Source organism: Gadus chalcogrammus, chromosome 16 (assembly GCF_026213295.1).
Source record: "Gadus chalcogrammus isolate NIFS_2021 chromosome 16, NIFS_Gcha_1.0, whole genome shotgun sequence".
Lineage (NCBI taxonomy): Eukaryota > Metazoa > Chordata > Actinopteri > Gadiformes > Gadidae > Gadus > Gadus chalcogrammus.
Window position 1 is genome coordinate 21,970,470 of NC_079427.1, and position 27,990 is coordinate 21,998,459.

General features: G+C 43.9%; 1 protein-coding gene across 1 annotated transcript; it reads right to left on the reverse strand.

Annotated features, from left to right (window-relative positions):
• Positions 1–170: 170 nt before the first annotated feature.
• Positions 171–27,141, reverse strand: LOC130406569 (alpha-2-macroglobulin-like protein 1). Its single transcript, XM_056612234.1, is given in 37 exon segments — positions 171–1,145; positions 1,354–1,395; positions 1,490–1,595; positions 1,678–1,746; positions 1,992–2,082; positions 2,749–2,867; positions 3,596–3,811; positions 4,011–4,207; positions 4,536–4,704; positions 6,294–6,359; positions 8,774–8,930; positions 9,365–9,446; positions 9,953–10,129; positions 10,460–10,543; positions 11,575–11,626; positions 12,042–12,163; positions 15,961–16,087; positions 16,606–16,834; positions 17,386–17,503; positions 17,635–17,752; positions 18,300–18,437; positions 20,379–20,528; positions 20,807–20,952; positions 21,326–21,389; positions 21,509–21,745; positions 22,040–22,204; positions 22,344–22,459; positions 22,557–22,671; positions 22,986–23,106; positions 23,227–23,311; positions 23,461–23,471; positions 23,473–23,627; positions 23,889–23,909; positions 24,293–24,345; positions 24,999–25,155; positions 25,562–25,742; positions 26,992–27,141. Coding segments are annotated over 37 exon segments (4,398 nt in total). The 5' UTR covers positions 27,069–27,141; the 3' UTR covers positions 171–1,080.
• Positions 27,142–27,990: the final 849 nt, after the last annotated feature.

Genomic DNA, 27,990 nt, shown 5'->3' on the forward strand with positions numbered 1-27,990 from the left:
CGCCCACTCCGTCTCACTCTCTGCCCCCACCCCAGCCACACCCACGCCCGCTCCGTCTCACTCTCCTCTTCACTCCGCCTACGCCAAGTGTCAGCGCCGGAAGGCACTGGACCTGAACCCGGACCTGAGCCTCGACCTAGACCTGGTGCTGCCAGACTATATTTGAAGCTCCTCTTTCTAAAACAATGGATGCCACCTTACAACCTTTTTTATTATATATGGATTAACAGTCCGATACATACATTGATCCATTTCTTCCCGTCTTCAGTGTCTGGCTCAAGTGGTACTTTCACTTTTGTTTCATTAATTGGTCATCAAGGCTCAAATGTTGTTGGTGTTTCTCTGGTATGATTGACAGGTCAGTTACGCTCGTGTAATTAGAAAGTTATGAAAAACTACATTTCACATGTATTTTATTAAGAGGTTTAGTATGTAAGGGTTGGATAATTAATTTCTACATGTTCTACTTGTTTGTTTGTATTTAAAAAGGGAGCCAACAGAGGACACACAAACACATTTTATATAAACCAAAATGGATCCAAACTTTCTAAAAAAGATGGGTTCCATTGAAAATCAAACAGTGTTGTACGAGGGAAACAGATATTTGTATTTTGTCATTTAAAGATATTATTGTGGCGAAATTTAAACTATGGTAGTGATGAATTAATATAATATGTTAGAAAGAGAATAAAATGTAGAGCAAGGCACACTACATGAAATCACAATCACAATTCACCTGTAATCACCCAGCCTGTGCAGACAAACTTCTACCTAAGCTGTTTTGTAATATTGGTTTGTTTCCGTCGTTCGGATCCATTCAATCCCAGTCGACTGTTAGACCATTATTGTGTTTACGGTACCTTGTTTCATAGCTCACTGTCACGCCAATGGAAACAATGGATTATCTTTATCGATTAAAAGACAGAATTGTAATTTAATAAACATTGGCTTTCTTGAATGCATGTCATCTTGTCAATTTCCTCTTTTTTAAAGGGTATATGTTGAAATTAAATCTCATGTCATTCAAAGAATTCACTGGCTACAATTAACAATGTAGCACAACCATTAGTCCGGCTTTAATTAGATTGATGTGCTTCTTGTTGGTGGCTCCAATCGTTCCAATAGTAGATCATTCACATCATCACCTACAAGATTAAAGAAGGTTATTATTTGCAATTCTCAAGTTGTAATTAAAGTATTTTTGGTTTTTAGTTTTTGCTTAAAAACCAAAAAGAGGCACAGCAGGATCTACACTTTAATAAATAACAAAACAGCAAGCTGGAATGTGAGGTCCACATTAGGCAGGGACCTTGGCAAGCTTCAGCTGGGCGTGGTTAAACTGGGTGTACTTACGCTCCGCACAAGGGGAGGAGTAGTCTGCCACTGCCTCGTCACCTTGGAAACAACACAAAGGACAATCAAATGAAGAGCACTCCTCCTAACTCCTCCGAGCACGAGTCCTAAGGAGTGGGCCTGCGGGGGGTCCTACTTGTCTGGTAGTAGTCGTACACCTTCACCACGGCCGGCCTCAGGTTCCTGACGGCCTCCTCCTCCTCCAGGGTCACGCTGTAGCTCCTCAACACCTCCTTCTTCAGCTGCACACAGAAGAACAGTGAGGGGAGGAGCACAGGAATGTAAACACAAGCATGATGGGAACAGGGCTCCCCTGGTACGTACGCCGTCGAGGTAGATGTTGATGTAGCCCTCTTCAAAGTCCACACGCTTCACACTGCTCTCTCTCTTCAGCTGATAGGGAAGAACACAGAACGCTTGCTGACAACCATCTTCATGTTGAAAAATAAATATGAATACAAAACAGAGCAGTGCATCTAAACTCACTTAAAGGGCTACACACAGACCAGTGCATCTAAACGCACTTAAAGGGCTACACACAGACCAGTGCATCTAAACTCACTTAAAGGGCTACACACAGTCCAGTGCATCTAAACTCACTTAAAGGGCTACACACAGACCAGTGCATCTAAACTCACCTCCTGCAGAGTGCTCTGCTGAAGGCCATAGCCTGACAGGAGCTTGAGGTTGATGATCACCATGTTGGTCTCCTCTCTCCTACCTTGGTACCTGAGCAACACGGGCAGAAAACCTTCTCAGATGGCCATTCAGTTAACAAGTTCACCTTCCAGAAGACTGTCGTAAAGGAAACCCAACACAGAATTTGAGGTTGTCTGAGCCAACGAGCAACATCTTAAAAAGTTCTTTGTATGGTGGACTCTTTGATTCAGAACCTCAGTGACGTTACCAAGCGACACAAAATGGCCAGTAACAGGTAATTCAAGCAATGACGAGCAATTTGAGTCCATATAAACATCTGAATTTGAATGGAGATCAAACCATTGCATTATGATGTAGTCCACTAGATCCCATTTAATCTAAGATAAGTTGTTTTAGGGGTTTGGTTTGCTTACCATCTATACAGGGCTATGGAACCTTTAGGACTGGAGAGCCAGTGGGCAGATTTTAGTTACAAAACAAAAAATCAGTGCGTCTCATTAAAAAATTTACTGGTTAAGTCCACAGTGTACCCTTTAGTCTAGAATTCATTCCTGGACTCATTTGTGTTTGATGTTCTGTTGTTGGTGGATCCAATGGTTGTATAATGTACATTCACTAAGCCAGTGACAGCACACAGCCGGTTCCCCCGTCTATCTGGTAGGTATCGTTGTGGTCTATCTGCTGAGGTCTCCACCACCCCTCTCTCAACAGTCTGGCCTTTTGCCATAACCTTACCTGAGGTCCACTCTGATGGTCAGTGTGGGCCGGGTGCTGTTACACACAGCGGTCGTTGTTGCGGCGATGTGGAAGGAACTGAAGTCACCAGGAGGGGGGATGTTGTAACGCATGGCGATCTGGTTGGTGACAACAAGGTGAACCAACATCGGGGTGGAATTACTTGTTGAATTAGATTTTAAGTGCCATCCCCCTCCAGGAATATTGATCGGGGGCTTACCCCGATCTTGGGGGTACCGTCACCGTACAAAAAAAAAAACCAGGAGCCTACAAAGTCCAAAAATCTCTCCATATGCCAATATATATTTTAAGGCTGAAACTGAACTACCAGTTAATTATTAGTATCAAACAGATTATATGCGTTTGTAGGAACCATGAAAACAAAGGCTATACTAGCTCATCTATGTATTAAGGAAAGTTGGGAAGTTCGATACAAAATATTTATACACAGACATTAGTACTAAATTGATAGAAGACTTTCAACATGCCTATCCTTTAGACCATGGTTGACATATTTTAAGGACTATTAATTAATGTTATTCTAAGTTAAGACTTTATACAAGGAAAGCCTTTATACCTTCCAATGGATGAACACAAATAATAAGAGCTGCTGCCTGGCACCCATAAAGCGGCAGTTGACCAGAGATGTGTCATGGGGCAACCAAGGGAGACACTCAGGCTTCAGTGACTAGTATCAACCCATGAGGTGGGAACCCCTTCTTGGCTTCTTGGAAACCCCTCCTTCCTCCTCCACCCCTGGTCCCGGACACAGCCCTGGTCCCGGACACAGCCCTGGTCCCGGACACAGCCCGGTGCCTGTACATAGTCCTGCCCCTGGGGGTCCCACCTGTGCCTGGACACAGCCCTGCCCCTGGGCCGTGATGCGGTAGTCCCCGGGCAGGCAGTCCAGCGCCTGCTCCTGGTACAGCAGCCGGGTGCTCTGGTCCACGGTGAACTGCCAGCTGGCCCCGCCCAGCGAGCTCAGCCCCACCACGCAGGCGCCCTCCGAGCTGTAGGTGGCAGCGCCGTAGCGGGCCAGGGCCTGGAGGGCCACCACCGTGTCCTGTCGGGGTCCAACAGGGTTTACAAGTTGCACCGGGCGTCACAACCAGACATCTCCTCAGTTCATTTAAAATCAAACTGCGGTTAGACAGGACAGATTGAATGAGATTCTGGAATGCGAAAGCTTGCGTGTGTGGGTGGAAGTTAATGCTGGGGGCCATTTAGTATCACACAGTGTACATTGGTGTGTGTCCTCCGACCTGCGTAGAGGCGAAGCCGCCGTAGGGGTTCTGCTGTTGGATGAGCCAGCGTGTGATGCTGGAGGCATAGTTTAGGTCGAAGCCCGGCACCGGGGGTCCGGAGAGAACCGCAAGCAGTACGTAGGCCGTCATCTCAACCTCCAGGGAGTCCAGAACCTTCTCAGAGGCCTCCGCCCGCTTCCAGTGGCGCGTGCCCCCTAGAAGAGCAGAGATAGTGAGGGGCTTTTGGGAGAACTACACTTGAACTACTGCAGTACTTCAAGGTTTATCTTTATTACTTGAATATAAAGCCACATGTATTGAAAACAGTCATGCCTGGCTTAAATACTGTTTTTAACACATATACAGGATACATCTGATCCCCAATATTTCTTTGAATGAGTGCGTGCCCTGCAAATATTGAAAAAGTAGAGTGCCTATGGATGATCTAGTCTAGACTAGAACCTGATCTAATCAATGTTCTCCTCAAAACGTCTGCGGTCAGGCTACTTCATGCGTGGGCAGGCCGAAAAGAGATGCAGCTACCGTCTGTGACGGAGCGCTGGTGGAGAGCGGTGAGGAGCGCGGCCCTGGTCTGCTGGTCCCCTGCCAGGGTGAAGGTGTAGGAGAGGAGGGCTGTGGTGTACATGTTCTCCAGCTTTCCCGCTACCGCCACTCTCAGGCACTGCAGGCACCCAGACACCATGGGGTCTGCCTGCAATGGGCACACCAGGGAACAAGGGAATCAGCTATATACTGTATCTATATGGGCACACACACACCAGACAGACGGTATAAATAAATATCTCTATATATATATATATATATTTATATCTATACCATCTTGCACAACATAAGCTAGAGAGCGAGATATAGAGCTCATGTGGTGACAGACAGTATTTTTTTTATATAATCCTTTTGTTTACCTTGACAGCTGTCAATTATACTTGGCAACGGTGAATTATCAAATATAATTCACCGCCGGAAGTTGTGAAGAGCAGTCTACAGCATTGAGAAGAGCCGTGTAATTATCCATAATAATGTAAGGTTTAGAAGTTAAATATTTGAAAGTTGTAGAATAAATTAATGTAATTTATATTGGAGTTAATTTGCTAGAAATGTACTTACAATCAGTTAATCATTTATATATTTATGTTACACAATTATTACTTACATATTTAACACAGTAAGGATATTCTGTTGAATCTGCCTCTGATTCCCTCACGTTTACTTCATTCTAAATTCTAGCTCCTGAATGGTTCGTTCAGTCACATGATGGGTCCGAACAAGGAAGTGTTTGAAAATAGATTAACGGCGATATTTTTATTTATCGCCCAACCACTAATTTATATATATATATTTATATATCTCACGGTGTTTCTATATATGTATAGCTCAAGGTGTTTCTATATATGTACAGCTCATAGCTCATGGTGTTTCTACATATATAGCTCATAGCTCAAGGTGTTTCTACATATATTGCTCATAGCTCATGGTGTTTCTACATATATAGCTCATAGCTCATAGCTCATGGTGTTTCTACAGATATAGCTCATAGCTCATGGTGTTTCTACATATATAGCTCATAGCTCAAGGTGTTTCTACATATATAGCTCATAGCTCATGGTGTTTCTACATATATAGCTCATAGCTCATGGTGTTTCTACATATATAGCTCATAGCTCATGGTGTTTCTACATATATAGCTCATAGCTCAAGGTGTTTCTACATATATAGCTCATAGCTCATGGTGTTTCTACATATATAGCTCATAGCTCATGGTGTTTCTACATATATAGCTCATAGCTCATGGTGTTTCTACATATATAGCTCATAGCTCAAGGTGTTTCTACATATATAGCTCATAGCTCATGGTGTTTCTACATATATAGCTCATAGCTCATGGTGTTTCTACATATATAGCTCATAGCTCATGGTGTTTCTACATATATAGCTCATAGCTCAAGGTGTTTCTACATATATAGCTCATAGCTCATGGTGTTTCTACATATATAGCTCATAGCTCATGGTGTTTCTACATATATAGCTCATAGCTCATGGTGTTTCTACATATATAGCTCATAGCTCAAGGTGTTTCTACATATATAGCTCATAGCTCATGGTGTTTCTACATATATAGCTCATAGCTCATGGTGTTTCTACATATATAGCTCATAGCTCAAGGTGTTTCTACATATATAGCTCATAGCTCAAGGTGTTTCTACATATATAGCTCATAGCTCAAGGTGTTTCTACATATATAGCTCATAGCTCATGGTGTTAACATGGGGCAGGGGCACTCACTGCATCCAGCTCCAGCAGTGCAGCCGTGATGTAGGCGGTCAGAGACACGTCGTCGCTCACCCCGCCCTGGGGGAACAGGATGGAATGAGCTCAGGCTGCACCAAAGCACGTAGTAAGCACAAGAAAAGAAAAGAACCACCTCCCCTTGACTGAGTGGGAAGTCGCTGGCACTATGGCGATGGAGGGAATGAGCCCTGAGTTTCTGGGCTCATTATTGTCACCTGACACTGAACCACTGGGGCGCGGGTAGGGTACAGAGGTGTGGAGATAGGCCTGCTGAGCTCCAGCTGGACGCAAACACACATCCTCTAGGACACTTGGAAAGGAACAAATCTTAATGTCCTTCAGACAGTTTATGCCCGAAAATCGTCCCCATTTCACTCTGGTTTTTACGGATCATGCAAATTCGTTAAATACAGATAGTACGCATGATTCACAAAGGTGACAATTTCTAGGTCGGAAATCTGGAATTCCGGATTTGATCTGAAAATCCCATCGCTGACTTTTGATCTACTAAACTTGGAAAAGAAAAGTCCATTTTTATTTTCCTAGTACAGTTCTCTTTTTTACTGACCCACAAACATCTGAACTGAAAAACAGTTGTGGGTAACATTAGAATAGATGTTCTGTTACTGAATATAAGCGTTTCTTTATTCATTTAGGCGAGTTATCTAGCACTGTAACTAGCACTAGCTAACTATTTAGCTAACTAGCTGGGTAACCTGGCTAGGAAAATAGTCATGAAACACCATAAATATGCTATTGCTTTCACAATGGTATCGCAAATCCCTTGGCTTATGTTGTTTAACGGCTTGTGCCCTTAGCATTTAGGCATGGTTTACGTCAGGTGGCTAGACATTGGGTCTGCCAAAGCATTTAGCTAGCTATCGTATTTCGCATGTCCCCGCGATTGACTGGCTCCTGGCCGTTAAGGTGCAATCGAGGGAGTGGTTGCCGACCGTACACGTCCAGCCGTTGAGTAGGGAGTGAGAGCCTGTTGTCGGGAGTGTACTGGTAATCTATGAAAACGTGGTTGTTTTGATAAAACACAGTTCGAATATATGCTATACTTTGCCATCTCCAAATGTATTAAAACGTCCAAAGATGCCATATTACCACAGTTTTGGACGAGAGTTGGTAATGGCGGCTGTTGGGGGGGGGGGGGGGGGGGGGATTCATGCCCATGGACTTACATTTATCGTCTCGTGTGAATTGTCACTTATAGCCTACTTTTCCTCAATTTTCATATTCAGGTATTCTCTCTTTGGATTTACTTTGTGAAAACCAGGGCAACCTCTTAATAGTAAGTATTAGTGGCATTTTTTGTTGGGTTTTCTCTACTAAAATATTGATCAGCTAATCTGTCCCTTCCACCCTTTCTTTTTTTTCTGCAGGTTTGTGTGAATGTGGGAGTGTAAACTTTGTGACATATCACCAGTATCAAGCAGGTATTGAGCTCAGCGTTATTCTTGTAATTTAGTGCTCTTCAGATCACACTAACAGTTGCCTCTGGATCAATCTCAATCTCCACACACACACACACAGGAGATTGTACTAATTTGTACAACTGTCAATAAATGTAATTGTTTTTTATTTATTTTCCAAATTCCTTTCCAGGCTCCTTGTTGTCGTAATAAATATGGATAATTGCTCTAATGTATGTCCTACCTTCTTATTTCTTCGCAAAATGATATTTAACTTGTGTTTTTGTAAACAGTGATTGTTGTAGCTGAATTTCAGCAGAATACGAAAACTGAGGTACAGTGAAGACTATTTAAGCCCAAAAGTTAAAATGTATGCATTTCAATTACATGACAATTTTCCATCTATTTTGATCACATAACTCCAATGTAAAAAATGACATTTCAATCCATGTTTATTAATCATGTTCATGTAATCTAACCAAATACATTGGGTTTATGCATAATACCTGAGTAAGTCCAATTTAATTGATTAATGTTGAGTTTATCTAATTTATTCATGTTGAATGAACATGATTAATAAACATGGATTGAAATGTCATTTTTTACATTGGAGTTATGTGATCAAAATAGATGGAAAATTGTCATGTAATTGAAATGCATACATTTTAACTTTTGGGCTTAAATGTTTTTTTGAGTGTACAAAGCAATGTGATATCAGACATCTGGCCCAGATGTCATTATGTCTGAGTTCCATCTCTACTGCTGTTAGCACTAGACATAATACCTTGTATCAGAACTAGGCCTGAGGATACAAGTGTAACATTCTTCAGACACACGGCTGTCAGGTATTTACATCTTCTTTGGACTAGATTTCAAAAGCATGTCTTTGTTATTTATTCTAAGTGTGCATCATGAGTGACAATAAATTCCCAAATGCTATTTTACCACAGCTGGGAGGACAGGTACCACACCCTTCTAGCACGTCTTAGGGGAACCACTGTGGGTCATATGAAGCTCCTGAATACATTTGCTGCCGTATGGCTTGATCCAAGTTACCTTCATGCCGTTGTGAAACAGTTTTCCAACTGATGTGATGCATCCATCTTGCCGCCGGTGGCTGAGCAGCCAGGTTCTGGAGTCCACGATTAGTTTGGGGTCGATGAAGATGTAGGGCTTGGCGCCGCCAAACGACTTCATCACAAAGGCAGTCAGCCTGGGACAGAGAATGAGGCACAAGCGCCACAAACGACACATTAACAAGGTCATGGTAAGGAAATGAGGGGTGGGGCTCAATGCACTTTTATGTTTCAGTGTGTAGGATCATGCAGAGACGCCTGGCTTCCAGCACCTCTACACCAACCTCTTTCCTGTTTTGCTACCATTGCACCTGACCATTATTGTGGCAGTCATTGCACTCCTACCCATCCCTGGAAGGACGGGTTCCCTCTTTCTGCATTCCCTCCCAGGGTGTCTTACCAGCATATGAAGGGCCCCATATACGCACCTGAACTGGTGGTACAATAGGGGCCTTTTAAGGGATTTTTATTTAAATGTGCCCTGTACCAGAATGAAACCCATGTACATGGCGGGATGGCCCACCCGGTTACCATGCCAACTACGAAGAGAAGCCCCAGCTGACGTACTCACCAGGTGTTTCCAGACGCGTCGCTCTTGCCAAAAGCACTGTAGGAGCCATCGTCATGCCGGTAGGTGAGCTCTCTCTGGTAGCCTGCACATGAATGCATAGGATGCTCAGATTGTAGATTTGCATTTGATACATGCAAAAACATATCTAAATTATAATTTAATTTGTGATTCCTATGGCTGCTCTGTGCTCTGCCCAGTTGTTTTCTAAACTAGGTTCTTCTTTCTTAACCTCTTCATCAATAGGTCTCTTCCTCAGGTTTTTGCCCAAAAAGACAAACCCAAAGCAGTAGCAAGCAGTGACTTTTGAGGCGATGTATGCTGGGGACCGCCCCCGGTCCCCCGATGTGTGTCCTAGCTGAGCCACTAGGGGGCTGTGTCACGTGACCTCGAAGCTGATGTGAATTCAGCTCACACACTCAGAGCTTTGAGCCCCTCCCCTCTGAGTAAGGGAGCGTTGACATGGAGCGCATGGTGAGATCTGCTGAACACTGGCCCCACCACGAGCGTTTCAGAGTGGAGACCTTCTGGTGGGACTGTGTATGATGTTGGGTGATAATAGTGCTGTCTGGTGCTCTCTGCAGGCCTCACCGCTCTCCAGGAAGCGCGTGGCCCGCTCCTTGATGGCGTGTGTCAGCTGTGCGGTGCTGGTCAGGTAGTTGAGGATGTAGATGTTTGGGGCGAACAGGATCATGTTCTGCTCCCCGCAGCCGTACGGCATGGCCAGCAGTTTGTCCAGGTTCTTCATGGCCCGGCCCATCAGGTCCCCTGGCCAGCACAACACACACACACACACACACACACACACACACACACACACACACACACACACACACACACACACACACACACACACACACACACACACACACACACACACACACACACACACACACACACACACACACACACACACACACACACTTCATATGGGAGATGTAACAAAATACGAAAAACAAATGTACCCTCTTCAAATATTTAAAAAAATATATATTTATTTAATTATAATTATTTTTCATTGCTTTATTAACAATTTTCAATAATTCTATACTATGATTGCATTATTAAACCCTTGTTGGATATCTTTAAGGTACTGACCCAACACAGAGAAAGAGGCCCTGGCAGAACCAGCCACAAACAGGTCTGGCAGCAGGAGAGAGATGTTCTTCTCTGCTGGCTTCTCTGGGGAATAAAAAGACAAACTAATGAAGAGAGAAAATGTTACAAGGTACGATTGACTTCCATCAATCCATCGTCTACATCGTTTAAAATAAATGAGTAGGGAGCATTGTAAATTATCTAAAGAAATAATGATTTACTATTATAAAAATTATTAATTATTGTAATAATGACGCAAGATACGGTAGACATTGTGTGTCTATTTGTACGGTTTTCATCCAGTCATTTATCTTTGTGGGGCGTGTCGAAAATGTACAAAATCATCCATTTTAAATGAAGAGTTATCTGTAATCGGACAAATTCAAATCCATGTAATGATGAATATTATAGTTCAGTTTAGAAATCTCTGGATTGTTATGGTCTTCATATATTTCAAACTATATAAATCTAGAATAATATTATTGTTATTAACAGTCCTTTGAGCATTTAATAAATCAATGTTGGTAAAATGGAAAACATATTGGTAGCCTTGCACATTTAGAACTTATTCTCTTTAACCCTTAGGTCTGGTGTTGGTTCTGTCTATATAATAATAATATTATATTATAATCTATAATAATAATATATTATATTATTATTAATATCTCAAGGAAAAACTGGAGATGAGCTCGCAATATTTGGGCTTGCTTCGCTGGTCAGTCCGACTCTGTATTTATGTGATTTCGTTTTTCTTCTCCACCTCTCCACCAGATGTCCCTCACCCGAGCTTCCCTGTCCTATCTTCCCCCCTGCACCTCATTCCCCGATCAGTCTCCCCCATATACACAAGTTCACTTCATTTGTCCCTTGTCAGTTGGTTATATGTTTCACATCCCTTTGTCATTGTGGTCTCTAGTTACTATTTGTCATGCATTTGAACCTTATCCCTTTTGGTTCCTGCTGCCCTGCCAGCCTGGCCCTGCTTCAGGCTGCATGTGTTGTAGAATGACCCTAGACCAGTCTTGCCGCTGTAGTCCTTAACATAGAGTTGTTGACCCTTTTTCAGTGAGGAAACCCAAAGTATAGGTTGAGTAAACAAATGGGAACCAACTGACCTCCAGGACAGAGGAGTACATTGTGGGTAACAGCCACTGGGGTGCCTTCTGCCTGGAAGGGAGAAGAACGGCACACTTTCACTATGAGGATTAACATCTGCTATATTCCTAGAATGCTAAAAACACAATTACGTCAACTCTAGTGTACAACCCCCATCATGTTGCTCTGGGGTCTCTATGGTCCTTCAGAACCGGCCCATTGAGTCCTCTAGCAGGGCTTTGACCTGATGGTTCACTGAACATTATCACGGCTTTCTGTGTGGGAACTTATCATCTAGGTTTAGCTTGAGCGTTTCAAGACCTTCATGATTAACACAGAAAATATAAGATTTAGGATTAACACAGAGCGACAACATGTTGGGACTTAAAGAGATGTTGGCTTTTCTTTTACACATGTGAGGACCCGTGTGTGGCAGAGTACGAGGTGGGCAACGTGTGTGTGTGCCATCCATGAGCGTGAACCTCACCTCCACCAGTAGTTTGCGCACCACTGTGTCCACCCGGCCCACCGTGGGCGGGGGCGCCACCTCGTTCCCACACAGTTGCTCCGTGTGCAGCGCCTCGGCCCGGACCTCCAGGGTCACCTCCCCTAAACACACACACACACACACACACACACGATCATTGCTAATCGATCAACCTTTTTATTTGCACCCTCGTCACTTGATTTGCGGTCACAAGGCTTTCTCCAGCCGTCTTAGACTTGACCCCCCCACACATCCACCTCATTAACATGACTAACATCTCTCCCCTCCTCAACATTACCAAAGCCCTCCAATCAAAACAAAAAGGTGTCTCTCACACCCCTCCCACAGGAAGAGGTTTCTGGCTGTTTCGTTAGAGGGACTACCTGACTTGTTAGCATTCTTCAAAGGAATGGGGAGTGTGTGTGTGTGTGTGTGTGTGTGTGTGTGTGTGTGTGTGTGTGTGTGTGTGTGTGTGTGTGTGTGTGTGTGTGTGTGTGTGTGTGTGTGTGTGTGTCATCACTGCTGATGTGGGATGGCAGGCCATCGCTGGTTCACTGACAGGAGAGGAGGTGGGCTGTCTCTGGCAGCAGCACTGCCTCCACTTTTAGAATAGCCTCCTCACTATAGTGGAGTTAGAATGGCCTCCTCACTATAGTGGAGTTAGAATGGCCTCCTCACTACAGTGGAGTTAGAATGGCCTCCTCACTATAGTGGAGTTAGAATGGCCTCCTCACTACAGTGGAGTTAGAATGGCCTCCTCACTATAGTGGAGTTAGAATGGCCTCCTCACTATAGTGTAGTTAGAATGGCCTCCTCATTATAGTAGAGTTAGAATGGCCTCCTCACTATAGCGGAGTTAGAATGGCCCCCTCACTATAGTGGAGTTAGAGTAGCCTCCTCACTATAGTGGAGTTAGAATAGCCTCCTCACTATAGTGGAGTTAGAATGGCCTCCTCACTATAGTGGAGTTAGAATTGCCTCCTCACTATAGTGGAGTTAGAATGGCCTCCTCATTATAGTGGAGTTAGAATGGCCTCCTCATTATAGTGGAGTTAGAATGGCCTCCTCACTATAGTGGAGTTAGAATAGCCTCCTCATTATAGTAGAGTTAGAATGGCCTCCTCACTATAGCGGAGTTAGAATGGCCTCCTCACTATAGCAGAGTTAGAATGGCCTCCTCACTATAGTGGAGTTAGAATGGCCTCCTCACTATAGTGGAGTTAGAATGGCCTCCTCACTATAGTGGAGTTAGAATAGCCTCCTCACTACAGTGGAGTTAGAATGGCCTCCTCACTATAGTGGAGTTAGAATAGCCCCCTCACTATAGTGGAGTTAGAATGGCCTCCTCACTATAGTGGAATTAGAATAGCCTCCTCACTATAGTGGAGTTAGAGTAGCCTCCTCACTATAGTGAAGTTAGAATAGCCTCCTCACTATAGTGGAGTTAGAATGGCCTCCTCACTATAGTGGAATTAGAATAGCCTCCTCACTATAGTGGAGTTAGAGTAGCCTCCTCACTATAGTGGAGTTAGAATAGCCTCCTCACTATAGTAGAGTTAGAATGGCCTCCTCACTATAGTAGAGTTAGAATGGCCTCCTCACTATAGTGGAGTTAGAATAGCCTCCTCACTATAGTAGAGTTAGAATGGCCTCCTCACTATAGTGGAGTTAGAATAGCCTCCTCACTATAGTAGAGTTAGAATGGCCTCCTCACTATAGTGGAGTTAGAATAGCCTCCTCATTATAGTGGAGTTAGAATAGCCTCCTCACTATAGTGGAGTTAGAATAGCCTCCTCACTATAGTGGAGTTAGAATAGCCTCCTCACTATAGTGGAGTTAGAATAGCCTCCTCACTATAGTGGAGTTAGAATAGCCTCCTCACTATAGTGGAGTTAGAATAGCCTCCTCACTATAGTGGAGTTAGAATGGCCTCCTCACTACAGTGGAGTTAGAATGGCCTCCTCACTATAGTGGAGTTAGAATGGCCTCCTCACTATAGTGTAGTTAGAATGGCCTCCTCATTATAGTAGAGTTAGAATGGCCTCCTCACTATAGCGGAGTTAGAATGGCCCCCTCACTATAGTGGAGTTAGAGTAGCCTCCTCACTATAGTGGAGTTAGAATAGCCTCCTCACTATAGTGGAGTTAGAATGGCCTCCTCACTATAGTGGAGTTAGAATTGCCTCCTCACTATAGTGGAGTTAGAATGGCCTCCTCATTATAGTGGAGTTAGAATGGCCTCCTCATTATAGTGGAGTTAGAATGGCCTCCTCACTATAGTGGAGTTAGAATAGCCTCCTCATTATAGTAGAGTTAGAATGGCCTCCTCACTATAGCGGAGTTAGAATGGCCTCCTCACTATAGCAGAGTTAGAATGGCCTCCTCACTATAGTGGAGTTAGAATGGCCTCCTCACTATAGTGGAGTTAGAATGGCCTCCTCACTATAGTGGAGTTAGAATAGCCTCCTCACTACAGTGGAGTTAGAATGGCCTCCTCACTATAGTGGAGTTAGAATAGCCCCCTCACTATAGTGGAGTTAGAATGGCCTCCTCACTATAGTGGAATTAGAATAGCCTCCTCACTATAGTGGAGTTAGAGTAGCCTCCTCACTATAGTGAAGTTAGAATAGCCTCCTCACTATAGTGGAGTTAGAATGGCCTCCTCACTATAGTGGAATTAGAATAGCCTCCTCACTATAGTGGAGTTAGAGTAGCCTCCTCACTATAGTGGAGTTAGAATAGCCTCCTCACTATAGTAGAGTTAGAATGGCCTCCTCACTATAGTAGAGTTAGAATGGCCTCCTCACTATAGTGGAGTTAGAATAGCCTCCTCACTATAGTAGAGTTAGAATGGCCTCCTCACTATAGTGGAGTTAGAATAGCCTCCTCACTATAGTAGAGTTAGAATGGCCTCCTCACTATAGTGGAGTTAGAATAGCCTCCTCATTATAGTGGAGTTAGAATAGCCTCCTCACTATAGTGGAGTTAGAATAGCCTCCTCACTATAGTGGAGTTAGAATAGCCTCCTCACTATAGTGGAGTTAGAATAGCCTCCTCACTATAGTGGAGTTAGAATAGCCTCCTCACTATAGTGGAGTTAGAATAGCCTCCTCACTATAGTGGAGTTAGAATAGCCTCCTCACTATAGTGGAGTTAGAATAGCCTCCTCACTATAGTAGAGTTAGAGTAGCCTCCTCACTATAGTAGACATGCTGCAGCAGATTGACTCAGTGGAGTCACCGTTTTTTAACATCTTTCAAAATGACAGTTTATGATATGGAACTTGGCAAAAAGTGAGGATTATCTCCATCGCCGACTGCTCTCCCTAGACACTTAAATCAGGCGCATGCTCCAGTACCAATATAATGCCCTCCTCAACAATATTCAAATCCAAAGCACTTTAATCAGCTGCACAATGCGCGGAAAGATCGCTACCATCATGATCAGGCTCAGTGAGAACTGCTATGTGACAGTCCTCTCATCCCTAAGACCAAAGTGCTATAGTGCTGTCGTTGCTCTACGCCATTTAGTAGAATTAGTACACAGAAGTGATTTTTACAAATGTTATTGGTGACGGATGTTTAGTGAAGCCACGAGGGACGCTTGTGGTGCTTTGATCACCCAGACTGGGGATGTTCTTCAGAGACGCAGTGGCAGATCCTTTCCTGTGATTTATCTACAATGTGCGAATGGGCCTGTGACGTTACAGTGAAGAAGACTTCTGACATTTACAGCGAGGAACGGAGCGCACTCAGAACTGAAATGGAGAGAAAATAAAAAGAGATTCATTTTAAGAGCTGCTGCCGCTACTCTTCTGGACTGGGATCAATAAATTGTATTATATTGATATGATTGTCCTTCCATGAAGGAGGAGTTTCCTGCGGTGTTAAGGGCATAAGGAGCAGGTCATTAGGTCCTACCAAGGGAGGAGGGGCTGACCTCCCACTGGAAAACCCTGCTCTCCTCTGCACACACACACATGGTGTACTGGCAGTCCGCACACTCTCTGAGGGAGAAGTGGGACGAGTTGCTCAGCTGGACCCTGACCTGCAGAGAGGGAGCTCAGAGTCAACACACATACTACATCATGCATCCTATACTACACACTAGACTGCATCCTATACTACAAACTAGACTGCATAATGCTATACTGCATCCTATACTACAAACTAGACTGCATCCTATACTACAAACTAGACTGCATAATGCTATACTGCATCCTATACTACAAACTAGACTGCATAATACTAATACTGCATACTATGCTACATACTATATCCCATACTACAGTATACTACATACTATATCCCATACTTCATACTACACAACTTAATACTATACTGCATACTATACTGCATATTATGCTACATACTATACTACACTACATCGTATACTTCATAATACTATACTACACTACATGATACTATACACAATGCGTTGAGATTCTTGGATGCAAGAGGTGTAAAAAGGATCTCTTCCTTTCTGAGTAGCTTCTAATGAATGGAGAGCGTCCTCGTCTCCCCTCAGCCCACCGGCCGGGGGACACGCAGCACGGAGAGGCCCACCATGATGCAGCTAGGGAGGTAGTTGAAGACGGTGGCTCTGAGCGTGAACACCTCCCCTCGGACCACCGAGTAGGGCAGCGTGAGGCTGACGAAGAAGGGCTGGAAGGCCACCAGCGCCGTGTCCCGGGACAGGCCGAAGCCCAGGGAGGAGGAGGTGCAGAAGGCCTGGGCCCGCCAGCTGGTGATGGTGTCAGGGAGCGTCTTCACCACGCTCACCGACCCGCTGTCTCTGCAGATGGAGAGGGTCACCACGTCAAATAGGGACCTCCAGTGTGTTAAGGGGGTGTGGTTGAGATTCAACCGCTCACTTAACCACCGTCATTAATCAGAAACGGCACAGCCATCAGCCAGAGATGAGAATACACTGAGGATATCCTTTCAAGATGACTAGGCCGGCCTTGCCGATAGTATAAGACCATATGTCCATTTAAGACGGCTCAAAGCTGATGGGAGTGCTCATGACCAATCAGGACATCTCTTCCCTGATGGGTTGGGGGACCCCAGGCTCTTCTGAGGGGTGGGAGATGTTATTTTTACTGAAATGGTTTCAGTTCCATTTTAAAATGAGATACTTGTAACTCTTGCCAATTATCGTACTTCTTTCAATTTAGCAACATACTTCTCTAATTAGTGTAGCTTTAACCTGAAGAGTAGAGCACTAACCAAACGGGATCAGATCCCAGCACTAACCAAACGGGATCAGATCCCAGCACTAACCAAACAGGGATTCAATCCCAGCACTGACCCAGCAGATCCAGGTTTCAGGAGTAGAGCACTAACCCGACAGCGATCAGCTCCCAGATCCAGGTGTCAGGGAAGTAGCTTCTCACAGTTTCTATTTTTTCCAGTTTTTTTTTCATGGGCTTCAAGTGCATCGATGAGTCGGATTCTTGAACAACTGACGAACAGAATGTGTCAGAGTACATTACATTGAACAATATCCTTGAATGGAGGTGATTTTCAGTGTCAGGCATGTCAATTAGACATTGCTTAACATCCTCAAAGATCCGCCGATATCAAGGAACCTACCGCCAGGATACATCATAAATTCCTCATCATGATTCATACGAGCAAGCTGATATTCAGGGTACAAGCAGGCGGCTGGTTTCTTCACCTCAGAGTTGGTCACAAGTTTTATTCCAATTTCCTAATAGTGTGAGTAAAAAAAAAAAATGGAAAATGTTGTTTGTCATCGCCAGTTAGGAATTAGGACGATGCATAAATATTGTGGCAGACGGCAGAGAGGAGTGAGGGGAGTGGTATCTTTGGAGGAGAGGGGGTTACAACAAATTGTATCAATAAGAACATCGTTAACATCAGGGGTTGATTATGAGAGAGAGAGAGCGAGACTTTATTGATCATCTGGACCATCTGACTACCCCCCTATGTACAGACCGCTTTGTTTGAGGGCCCTCCTGGTGACATCTCCTGGATACGGATTACCCTTTTCCCCACCCTGGTGACAGTTATTTACCCTGTAAATAAATCACCCCTTTGAACTGCTCTGTGTGTTGTATGGTTTTATCTGTTCAACTTGGTGGCTTGGAAACCCCACACCCACTGGCCTGCTACAATATATAAATAACATTACAAAAGGGCAATTTACATGTCAATATGCATAAGGCATCATGGTCCAAATATTATATTTGACATAATTATTGATGTATTTCCACATGCCATCACTCATACCTTACTTTAAAAACACTGTAGACGTCGTCCTTCGCGGTGGATTCCTCCACCTCTTCCCAGGGCTGTGAGCAGGGATCCGGCTCACGGTCCTCCACTTGGTAGCTGAAGCCACTCAGCTTCTGCACAGGCAGCTGGTTGAACACCTTCAGATACCACGGATGAAAGAGCGTTGGGACTGAGCAGGTGCAGCAGTCTGACATGACGATGTGTGAGAGGGCTGTTCCCGAGTCTGAGGTGAACCGTGTTCAGTGGGCTTAAAGTGGGGCTCTCCAATGGAGGCCACGTAAGACAAGAGAAAGCCCTACTAACTAGATTTAGCTCAACATTTATATGCGTACAATACTGGATTTTATTGTATTCAATGCATAGCCTTTAGATACGGGTTTTTTTTAACAAAAAAATTATACTCTTTGAATTGATTTCCTTTTGAAATGTGTCATAGCCAACTATGGTTTTAGTCATTAATTTGTGTTTTTTTGTTATAAAGGCCTGGGCTAGAATCCTGGGAATGTTCAAATAAAATAAGCATATGTAGACCGGAAGTACTGATGTCTCCAAAACCTAAAAGGTGCGCCCCCACCCGTTCTAAAAAAATATATCTGAAACTTGGTTTTTGGGCACTATTCTTTGCCAAATGGACCCATAATGTCCGCCTGGAAAGTTTTTCTACATATTGAAAGTTTAAGTAAACCTGAAAAAATAAAATCCTGGTAAAACTGGTAAACCCAAATTAACAAAAATTTGGGTCCCGGATTTATGGGATTATTTTCCAGATGATTGTGTTAAAAAGTTATCCAAAGATATATTTACGCAAATGAGACGCCATTATTCAATCAATCTCAAATCCACAATTGTTTTCATCATAGTTAGTTAACATATCACCGTATCCTTAAGGAAGTCTTCCGTACATTTTGCTCAAACATTGCATTAAGTGTTATATAACAATATCCTGTTAGCCCTAAGCAGTCTTAACAGTAGCCAACTGTCAGCTTCTTATGCTGCTCAGTTCAGAAAAGTAAACAGTCGACAGACTGCTGTTCACTTTTGGATGCAAACCCCATGGTTTACGAAATGGGATTGCCCTAAAAGCCCTTTTGCATAGTACCGTATTTTCGCACTATAAGGCCCACCGGAGTATAAGCCGCAGCAGCTAAATTGAATGATGTGTACATATATAAGCCGCACTGGACTATAAACCGCAGGTGTTTTAATGTTTAATTACCATTAGGGCTGGCCCGAATGCCATTTTTCAGCCCTCGAATACTCGTTGGTTTTTCCGAGCGAATATTCGAATACTCGTTCCAGAAAAAAACACCATCAAAAACATTAATAATCCCTATATACTCCCTGGAACCAATTTTGAAAGTATCTGCATATTTTGTTGAAGATTTAATAGCTTTTGAACGTTAATTAGTAGGCCTAAGTAGGTTGAAGTTCCTTCGTTTTTTCCCGTGAAAGCGAACAGCTGTTGTTCCGTTCCAAATCAGCTGTCCTCTGCCAACCTAGCCCTTACGGGAGCTTTTCAATTCATCCTGGAACGTGCATCTACTCAGGGAATTTTTACAATAAATCCATAATAAATACCGAATATTGATTGTCTTATGTGTCCATATTATATCCATTATATTGTCCGGGTATTACCAAGACGCTCACGATCTGCAGCAAGCCAGTCACAGTTGATTGGCGCGGCGCTGTACAGCGAACGTAAACAAACAACTAAGCTAAGGTTAGCATTTCGATAAGTATTACTTTTCCTCCCGAGATCCCGCTAATAGTTTGCCTCCCTCGCTCTGGTAACGTCACGTACGTGAAAAAACAACAACAAAGCTCTGAATACTGATTTAAGCTTTGAATACTAATTTTCCGAGTGGCCGTTAGCTGTAAAAATCCATAGATAAGCCGCACCGTTATATAAGCCGCAGAATCGAATAATGGGGAAAAAAGGCGCGGCTTATACTCCAAAAATCACGGTACCTAAAATAGAAAAAACGATATCTGACCCTTATTTATCAACCTTTGAGCTGGGTCATCACTGGTTGTCCTGAGATGGATTCCATGTCTTTGGTAAGAGTGTGAGAACGTACATAAGAAGCGCTGAGCTCCTGATCCGGCTGCAGCAGAAGGATGCTCTGGTCCACCGCCCTGACGGAGCACAAGGATCCTGGCTGGCCCTCCAGGCGAAACGAGGTCTCTACTCCAGGCAGCTCTCGATCTGCTGAGAACTCCAGCTTCACCTGGAGATAGCAACACAAAAAAGGGTTGCAGTAACAATACCATGTATTAATGGCCATTCTGATCAGTTCCTATTGCTGTCTTTATGTATGCTCATTTAGAAACCACACCTTGCATTGTCATGTTAAATTATTTTCATTGGGTTTGTCTTGGCATAACGTTACACTTTAAAGGGCACAGTAAAGTCACTATGAAATTCAATTTAACAATTTTTTTCTACCATGTCAATCAAACTCAAAGCTTTGTCAGCCATTTCAGATTGATGTTTAGCCTGTCACACCCTATTCTCGAAGCACTGGTCCACTGGGAAGTTCTTGTTATCCGCCAACACCTCCCCATTTGGCATCAAAGTGTACACCACCACTTGGGCATATGGGCTGAGGGCAGCTTTTCCAAGCAGGGGGATGGATAGCACTCCTTTGTTGACTAGATCGGAGGGAAGGGGAAGAATAAGGCATGGAGAGGGTTGTAGCAGCAATATAAAAAAAGGTCTACTAAAGAAAAAAAATCAGAAAGCTTTGCAGTAATAATATTTCAAATGATAAATGTTATGGCACATCCTTGATTCATTCTTCTAAAATAGTTTTGAATTATTTGAAAGGCCAAAGTCTTCACAGCTTTAGAAAGGCTGTGTTTCATACAAGTGGTGCGGGGGTGTTATTAAACGTTTCCAAAACGCCCTTCACGATATCAAGCAAGGGAGTGGAGCCAATAGGAGAGGTCCTCTCTGGAAGAGAAGCTTCATTAGCGGGACTTGCACATTAATTATTATTTGAATATCTATAGAAGGATATTTTACCGATTCCTTCTTTTACAGCAACTGGAAGATGCCCATGCCTCATTATTGCACCCTTGGACATCACCTAATCGAAAGAGGGAGGGAGAAAGCGCTAACGTCAGAGATATCCAAATTACAATTTTTTTTTATAAAATAAGCAAAGCGTTGAAGTGTTTGTGTAAAGTGTTTAAAATGCTGACTCACAGTGTAGTAGAAGGGCAGTTCCTCCTGCCCCGGCCTAAGCTCCTCGCCCTGGATGATGTACTGGGCGCCCACCTGGGACTCCCCCTCACAGAGGCTCTTGTAGCCGTTGGCTGAGATCTTCACAAAGCTCTTGCTCTTAGAGTAGAACGGCCTCATGGTCAGTACTGCCGAGGGGTATGCAGGCAGGCGTTCCTCATGCACAAATGACTGCCGTTCTTCCTTGGGTCTAGAGCTTGCCTAAAGGAGGAGATATTACAACACATGTCAACTTTAAAATAAAAAAAAAAGTTATTTAAATACAGAAAGCATTGAGTGTCCCCCTGGGAAACATCTTCTTATTGAACAGCTTCTCTGGGAGGTCCACTGACAGGGCCTTGACCCCACAGAGGTGTTGGTGTTGGAGGTTACTGGCTCACCCAGTGGAAACCAATGTGAACGTGGAGAACATACAAAACCAGGACCAAGATGCTTTTGCACCCAGGACCTTCTTGCCGCAAGTCAACGATTCAACATACAGACACAAGGACAAACCGTAAGAACCACGCTGTTCTTCCACAGGGAGGTGTCCAGGGAGAAGGAAGCCATGCCGTTGTCTTGGGTCAGAAGCGTGAGGTTGTACGACGCTGCATTGACGTCCACGTATAGATATACCACTTCGTCCCCCACCGCCTTCCTGTCTATTCCAGTCAGCTTGACCTGGAACCCAAGGAAGGAAACGTACACACACAAGTTTTAAATAGTTATAAAACAAACAAAGATAAAAAACATTATACATTCAGTACATACATATATATATATAGATTTAATTTGATGGCTCATGGCCAATATCCATTACCTTGCCCTCGAATGGGATCCCTGGCTTATAGGCAGTATTATCTGCAACATTCTCAAATGTGAGTTCTCTGACATTAACAGAGAAGGGCGTTTGGCCACTGGCTTGAATGACCACCCCTACAAAATATACAGGCAACGGTCATTATTTGACACCAACACTGACAATGTCTTGTTTTGTCTGCAAAACAACTAATTCATTCAATCATAAACCTACCAGTGCCATACTCCTCCATTTCAGCCGTCACCTCAAACATGTCCCGGTACGTTTGATCTCTTGGGCCAAATGCTGATACCCTAATGAAGTGCGTTGCACAGCCCGTTCTGTCCGTCTGGGAGATAGAACGAAAAAGTGGTGCGAAGGTTAGCCAACACCTTCTGAAACCAAATAGATCAAGATCTAGAACACATATAAGCAGCATTAATATATATGAGGCAAATGACAAATAAGAGGAGTAATATTTCTATTTGAGTGATCATTTCTGTAAATGTTTGATTTACCTGACCCAAAATAACCCCAACACTACCCCATGCATCGGATGATATTTAAAAATGTCTAGAATAAGTCGGGTTCATGTAGGAAGTATTTACGAGTCACATAACTGCCAGCCAACCCCCTAAGCTACAAGGTCGAGTTGCCACTTGCCTGCAGTTGTGATGTCACACAGATGTCTTCTGGCCGGAAATAATGCCCTCTAAAATGGCCCTGGCCCTCTCTACAAACTACCACCTTGATGGACCCAAGGACAGGCTTTCCATAGGTGTATCTGTCAGAAGGAGGGCCTCGCAAGGCATTGGTGGATTAACAGTGGGAGGAAGCAATGATGACCACAGGCATGATGGGACTCAAGGGCATTTTCCATGAATTCTGCATTGTGGAAACTCACCTTCCACAAATTTGTATGGGTACTTCTTGGTGTAAAATATTTATGACATTAGGTAGTCTAATGTTGACGGCATATTTTGGCAAAACTGAAAGGACAAGACTAAGTATCATTTTCCAAGCATGAAAAACCGCCTAATAAAATCCATCAGATTCAAAATGTTTCTAAAACAACATTTAGTGTGTAGTACCAGTACGTGTGTGCACGTGTGTGTATTTGTTGCAGTCGGGGGCAGACCGTATTCCTTGGTCAAAGGAGCGAGAGGTGCTATCTCCCTTCTCCGTCCAGGCAGTGATGGTGTAGGGTCCCTGGGCGGCCTCTGGACTCATGGGGTGAGAGAGGTCCAGGATGCCACTGACGGCGGCCCTATCCAGCCACTGCGCGATGCGGTTTCTGTTGGGGTCCTTGGCATCAAGTGAAAGACATGGAGACATGTACCAAATCACTGCGAATCCAGCAGGTATTGCTGTACTTACAGATGCAACTGATTATTTAAAACCCCCAAGATTACTCAATTTCCGTCCTATGCAAAGTCCATGTGATTTGCAGCGGTGTATAATACCTTTTTTATCAATGGTTGGAATGAAACTATTGAAATATATTGAAATATATATACACCAAAATGTACAAAAATGTATTATGTAGTACATTTGAAGAGTTCTTACCTGAAGCTCAACTGTTTTATACTGCAAATAAACGGGAAGGACGTTTTTAGTCATTTTATATTTATTTTCATAAATACATTTCTAGCTTTGGATGGCCTTATCATACTATTTGTATTTTCTATTCTTTACTCACAAAAGTATTTTCCTTCATATTATCTTGAGCTGAGTAATTATAATCAATAAAGACCTTTTTTTATATGACATATCAATAGGAAATCCTTCCATATTGACACCAAAAGAATAGTAGTATGGAAGGTAATGGAGAGCGCGCCAGCAGCCCTAGAGGTCAGAGAGCTCAGCCTCCACTCCCCGTCTGGAGGGCGGCTAGGGTCAGTTTGACTGACAGGAACAATTCATGGCTCTCCAGTTTGATGAAGGATTGTAAATAAGACGACATCACGTACCAGCTCATTGAAAGGGATGAAGCCAGCGTCCATGGAGACGATCCGGAACTGGACTACAAATAAATAAATTCAGGTGTATTCAAATATATATTCAAGTGTGGACATTCAGAATGCACATGAGTCAAAGGGGATCACAAACAATCAAAAGGACAGCCTTATTTTCAAATAAAACAATAATCAAAACTAGAAGAAGGTATTTCAGATTAAACATGATGTAGTGGGTCTCTAAGTGATATGGATTAATCCTGCTCCAAAGTTCCCCTTAAAGGCCTTTCAGATGAAACACGATGCAGTGGGTCTCTAAGTGATATGGATTAATCCTGGTCCAAAGTTCCTGTTAAATACACAGCAGTTCTTATCATGCCCACCCCCCTCAGGTTGTTGTGGGTGGAGACGGTAAAAGGCTGAACAGCAACCACACACCATATGAAAGAATAAGAGTCTGCCAGAAGTGGTGAGGAGGCATTGTCTATGCATTGATGAAGGACGGGGACTAGCTCCAACAGACTGTTTGGTTTTCCTTTCACAACAGCGAGAGAACACAAATATAATTTCCAGGTTCACGGATGCCCAAAAGCCTACGCTTTGATCCAACCTTTTTATTGTAGTAAACAAAAAATGCAGAGCAAAATTTGTGACTACTGCAATACAGCGTTTCCCTCTCCCTGTAGGCTGGAGGCTTGTGACGGGGTGAGCACATGTGTACCAGTCTGTCCAGGCTTGTAGAGCGGCTTGTCCGTCACGATCAGATGAAGGAAGGCTGGAGGGGCGATGAGGACCTTGGTCTCCTTGCTCATGACGGCACTCTCCCCCTGGATGGTCACATTGACCGTGGCCACCGTGCTGCTGGTCACAATGGGAACCTGCAACACCACCCGCCCCATCATCAAGGGCTCAACGTAGCTTTGAGGTACAACAACGATGCACTGAGATACATTCTGCTGACGGACGCCCCGACCCCGACACCAGTACCTGGACGCCGGCCCAATACAGGACTCATGTACTGGTACAACTTCACCCACATAACCACCACATACCACGTTACGCAACATGACGTAACATTGAAGAGCCAGGGAACCCCAAACATTGTAGTTACTCTTAAACGTGGTTATCTATGCCTTAGTGGTTACATTACAGTGGTTAGTAGGGGTAGTAGGGGGGGGTCTAGACTACTGATGATGAATGGGACTTTGGATAAAACCCTGCTCTGTTGAAATTAGTTTAAATAATGAAGTCATTTGTTGGTATTTCTCTACTAGAGGAGCAGACCTGAAAGGTGGAGCAGCCGTAGTAATCCGTGGAAACCGTCTCCTCCAGGATGACGGTGCTCCCGGACTGCGCCTCCAGAGTCACCCTGAGGGCCAGCGGCTCCGGGGGGGAGAGGACGTGGGCGCACAGCGTCTCAGATGCCCCTCCGGTCACCCTGGAGCTCACAGTCACGGCGTAGATGCTGACGAGAGGAGGAGGAGCGGGGATCGTGATGTCTGTGGTCAATATTAACGGGATTTCTCTTCATTGATGCTCCCATCTGATTAATATTACAACTGATTGTTTACGTATGAAATATAACTATATTATTGGATATGTTCGTGTGCTTAGATGTTTTGGTCTTTGTATTAATTGTACCTACTATTCTTGAGTCATTGTTATTTCTGTCGGGAAAAACTTTTACACCCTGGTATAACCAAAAGCATATCCCTTGGTGGACTTGATTGCAAGCAATGCAAAGGAAAAAACACTCAAATGCTTCCATGTACAAACATTACCTTGTAATGGCAGATTGGTTCACCAGTACTAATGATGTGTTCAAAAACATTCCTGACAACCCTGATATTATTTTTCTGGCTAAAGATAGGAGGGAGGAGCTGTTGATGGAGGTAGGTTGTGTCTTTGACCTATATATGGACATAGCCTTTTATGACAAAATAACCAAATACCAGCCCATCAGTACAAGGATCAGAGACATAGGTTATGAATGCAAATTGATAGTATTAATCTTTGGCAGTTTGGGGCAAGTCCACAAACTCACAGTCAGTGGGCTTGGACTGGCAGGGCTCTCAAAAACCAGAGGTAAAAAACTGGCCAAATTCTGTTCTATTTCAGCTACAATAGGCAGCCTTGCTGTGTGGCACAGGTGATGTTTCTTGTATCCTTGAGTATCAAAGCTTGTTATCTTGTTAGCTAATATTTTAATCCTTTCTCTGTACTGAATGTAATTTGGTGGATTCAAATAAATTATTCAAATGTGCGTGCGTGCGTGATGTAAACCAACCTGCTTGGGAGTGCACTGCACCCCAGCTGCCCCCCTAACCTTTTATTCTTAAAACTGTATTTGTAAAAAAAAATAAACCGCCACTATGTCCACAAGCCTCTCAAAGCATTGAAACAAACTAGAAAATGAACTGAAGGTGAAGAAATGTAATCTTAGGCCCATTCCCCTCAAACGTAACCCCTTGCAACAAAAACCGGTGTTGTTGTATGAGTCTTGGAGGCCTACGTTTAAGGGTTCTTCCCACGTAGCCTACTGTCGTCTCATGCCCCCTTGCAGAGACCCTTTGCCACCCCATGTCTATGTTCCAGTTCCGCCAGTGTTGCCCCGCAATGGATTTTGAAACGAAATATCTTATATCGTTACGTGTGTTTCTAACGTTCCTGCATAAACCCAGATCCTCGGACCTGCCTTAAGTGTGCATACTTACGTTTCGTTGAGGTGGGCGCGGGTTGGAGACCAGGCAAACGCTGTCCAAACCAGCACGCACAGTAGGACAGGTGCCATGACGCTGCTTTCTGCGCAACACACCAAACAGAATCTGGCCACAGGAGGTCCAGCCGCTCAGAGTATGACTTTAATCAGGCTATTTATACCCCAACTATCCAGCCACTCCCACCGAAATCAGGCGGACCACTGCCTCCTCCCTAGTCCCTATGAGAGGTCGAATTTAGGGGAAGTCCAAAAAAACAAAAAGCAATAGTCCATTCCCCCCCTTAACACCCCCACCCCCAGTTTGAATGCATGCAGAAGCCAGTCAAGGCTTGCTTTGAGTAAATGTTTTTTTAAATGATCAAGATTTCACAGGGATGACGATGTACAGATTCTCTTAGTACATTAGAAAAAGCGTTTGCAATATGAATGAGCTATATGTAATGCGTGATGGGATAGCAAATGGCAACGTGCCAGCGACCCTTCAACATGAGTGACCCTGAGTACGGGCCGACTGCTCCTAGTAGCAGCCGACTGCAGTTCCAGAGGTGGTCAGTGGAGGGCAGCACCGCTGTCGGGCTGCTGGGATAGTTATTCATGTTTCTTATTTTTCTTTCTATCTAGGGAGGAGCTCATTGAAATCTGCCTTCCCAATTTGGGGTGATGAAATCTGTATTAAATCAATATTAACCCCCTCCTCTTCCTAATTTTTTCATTGCCCCAGCAGAATTCATAGTAAACATGTATGGAGCACATTTCTAATCTACCATCTGTTGATTCCCCCTCCCCCCACCATCCCATCACACACCCTAACGCATGCAGGCATGCACACACACATGCACAGAAACAAATACACTCACAACCACACACACACACAAACGCACGTATGCAGGCACGCACACACACACATGTTCACACAAACACACACATGCGCAGGCACACACACACACACACACACACACACACACATGAATGCATGCAAGCATGCACACACAAA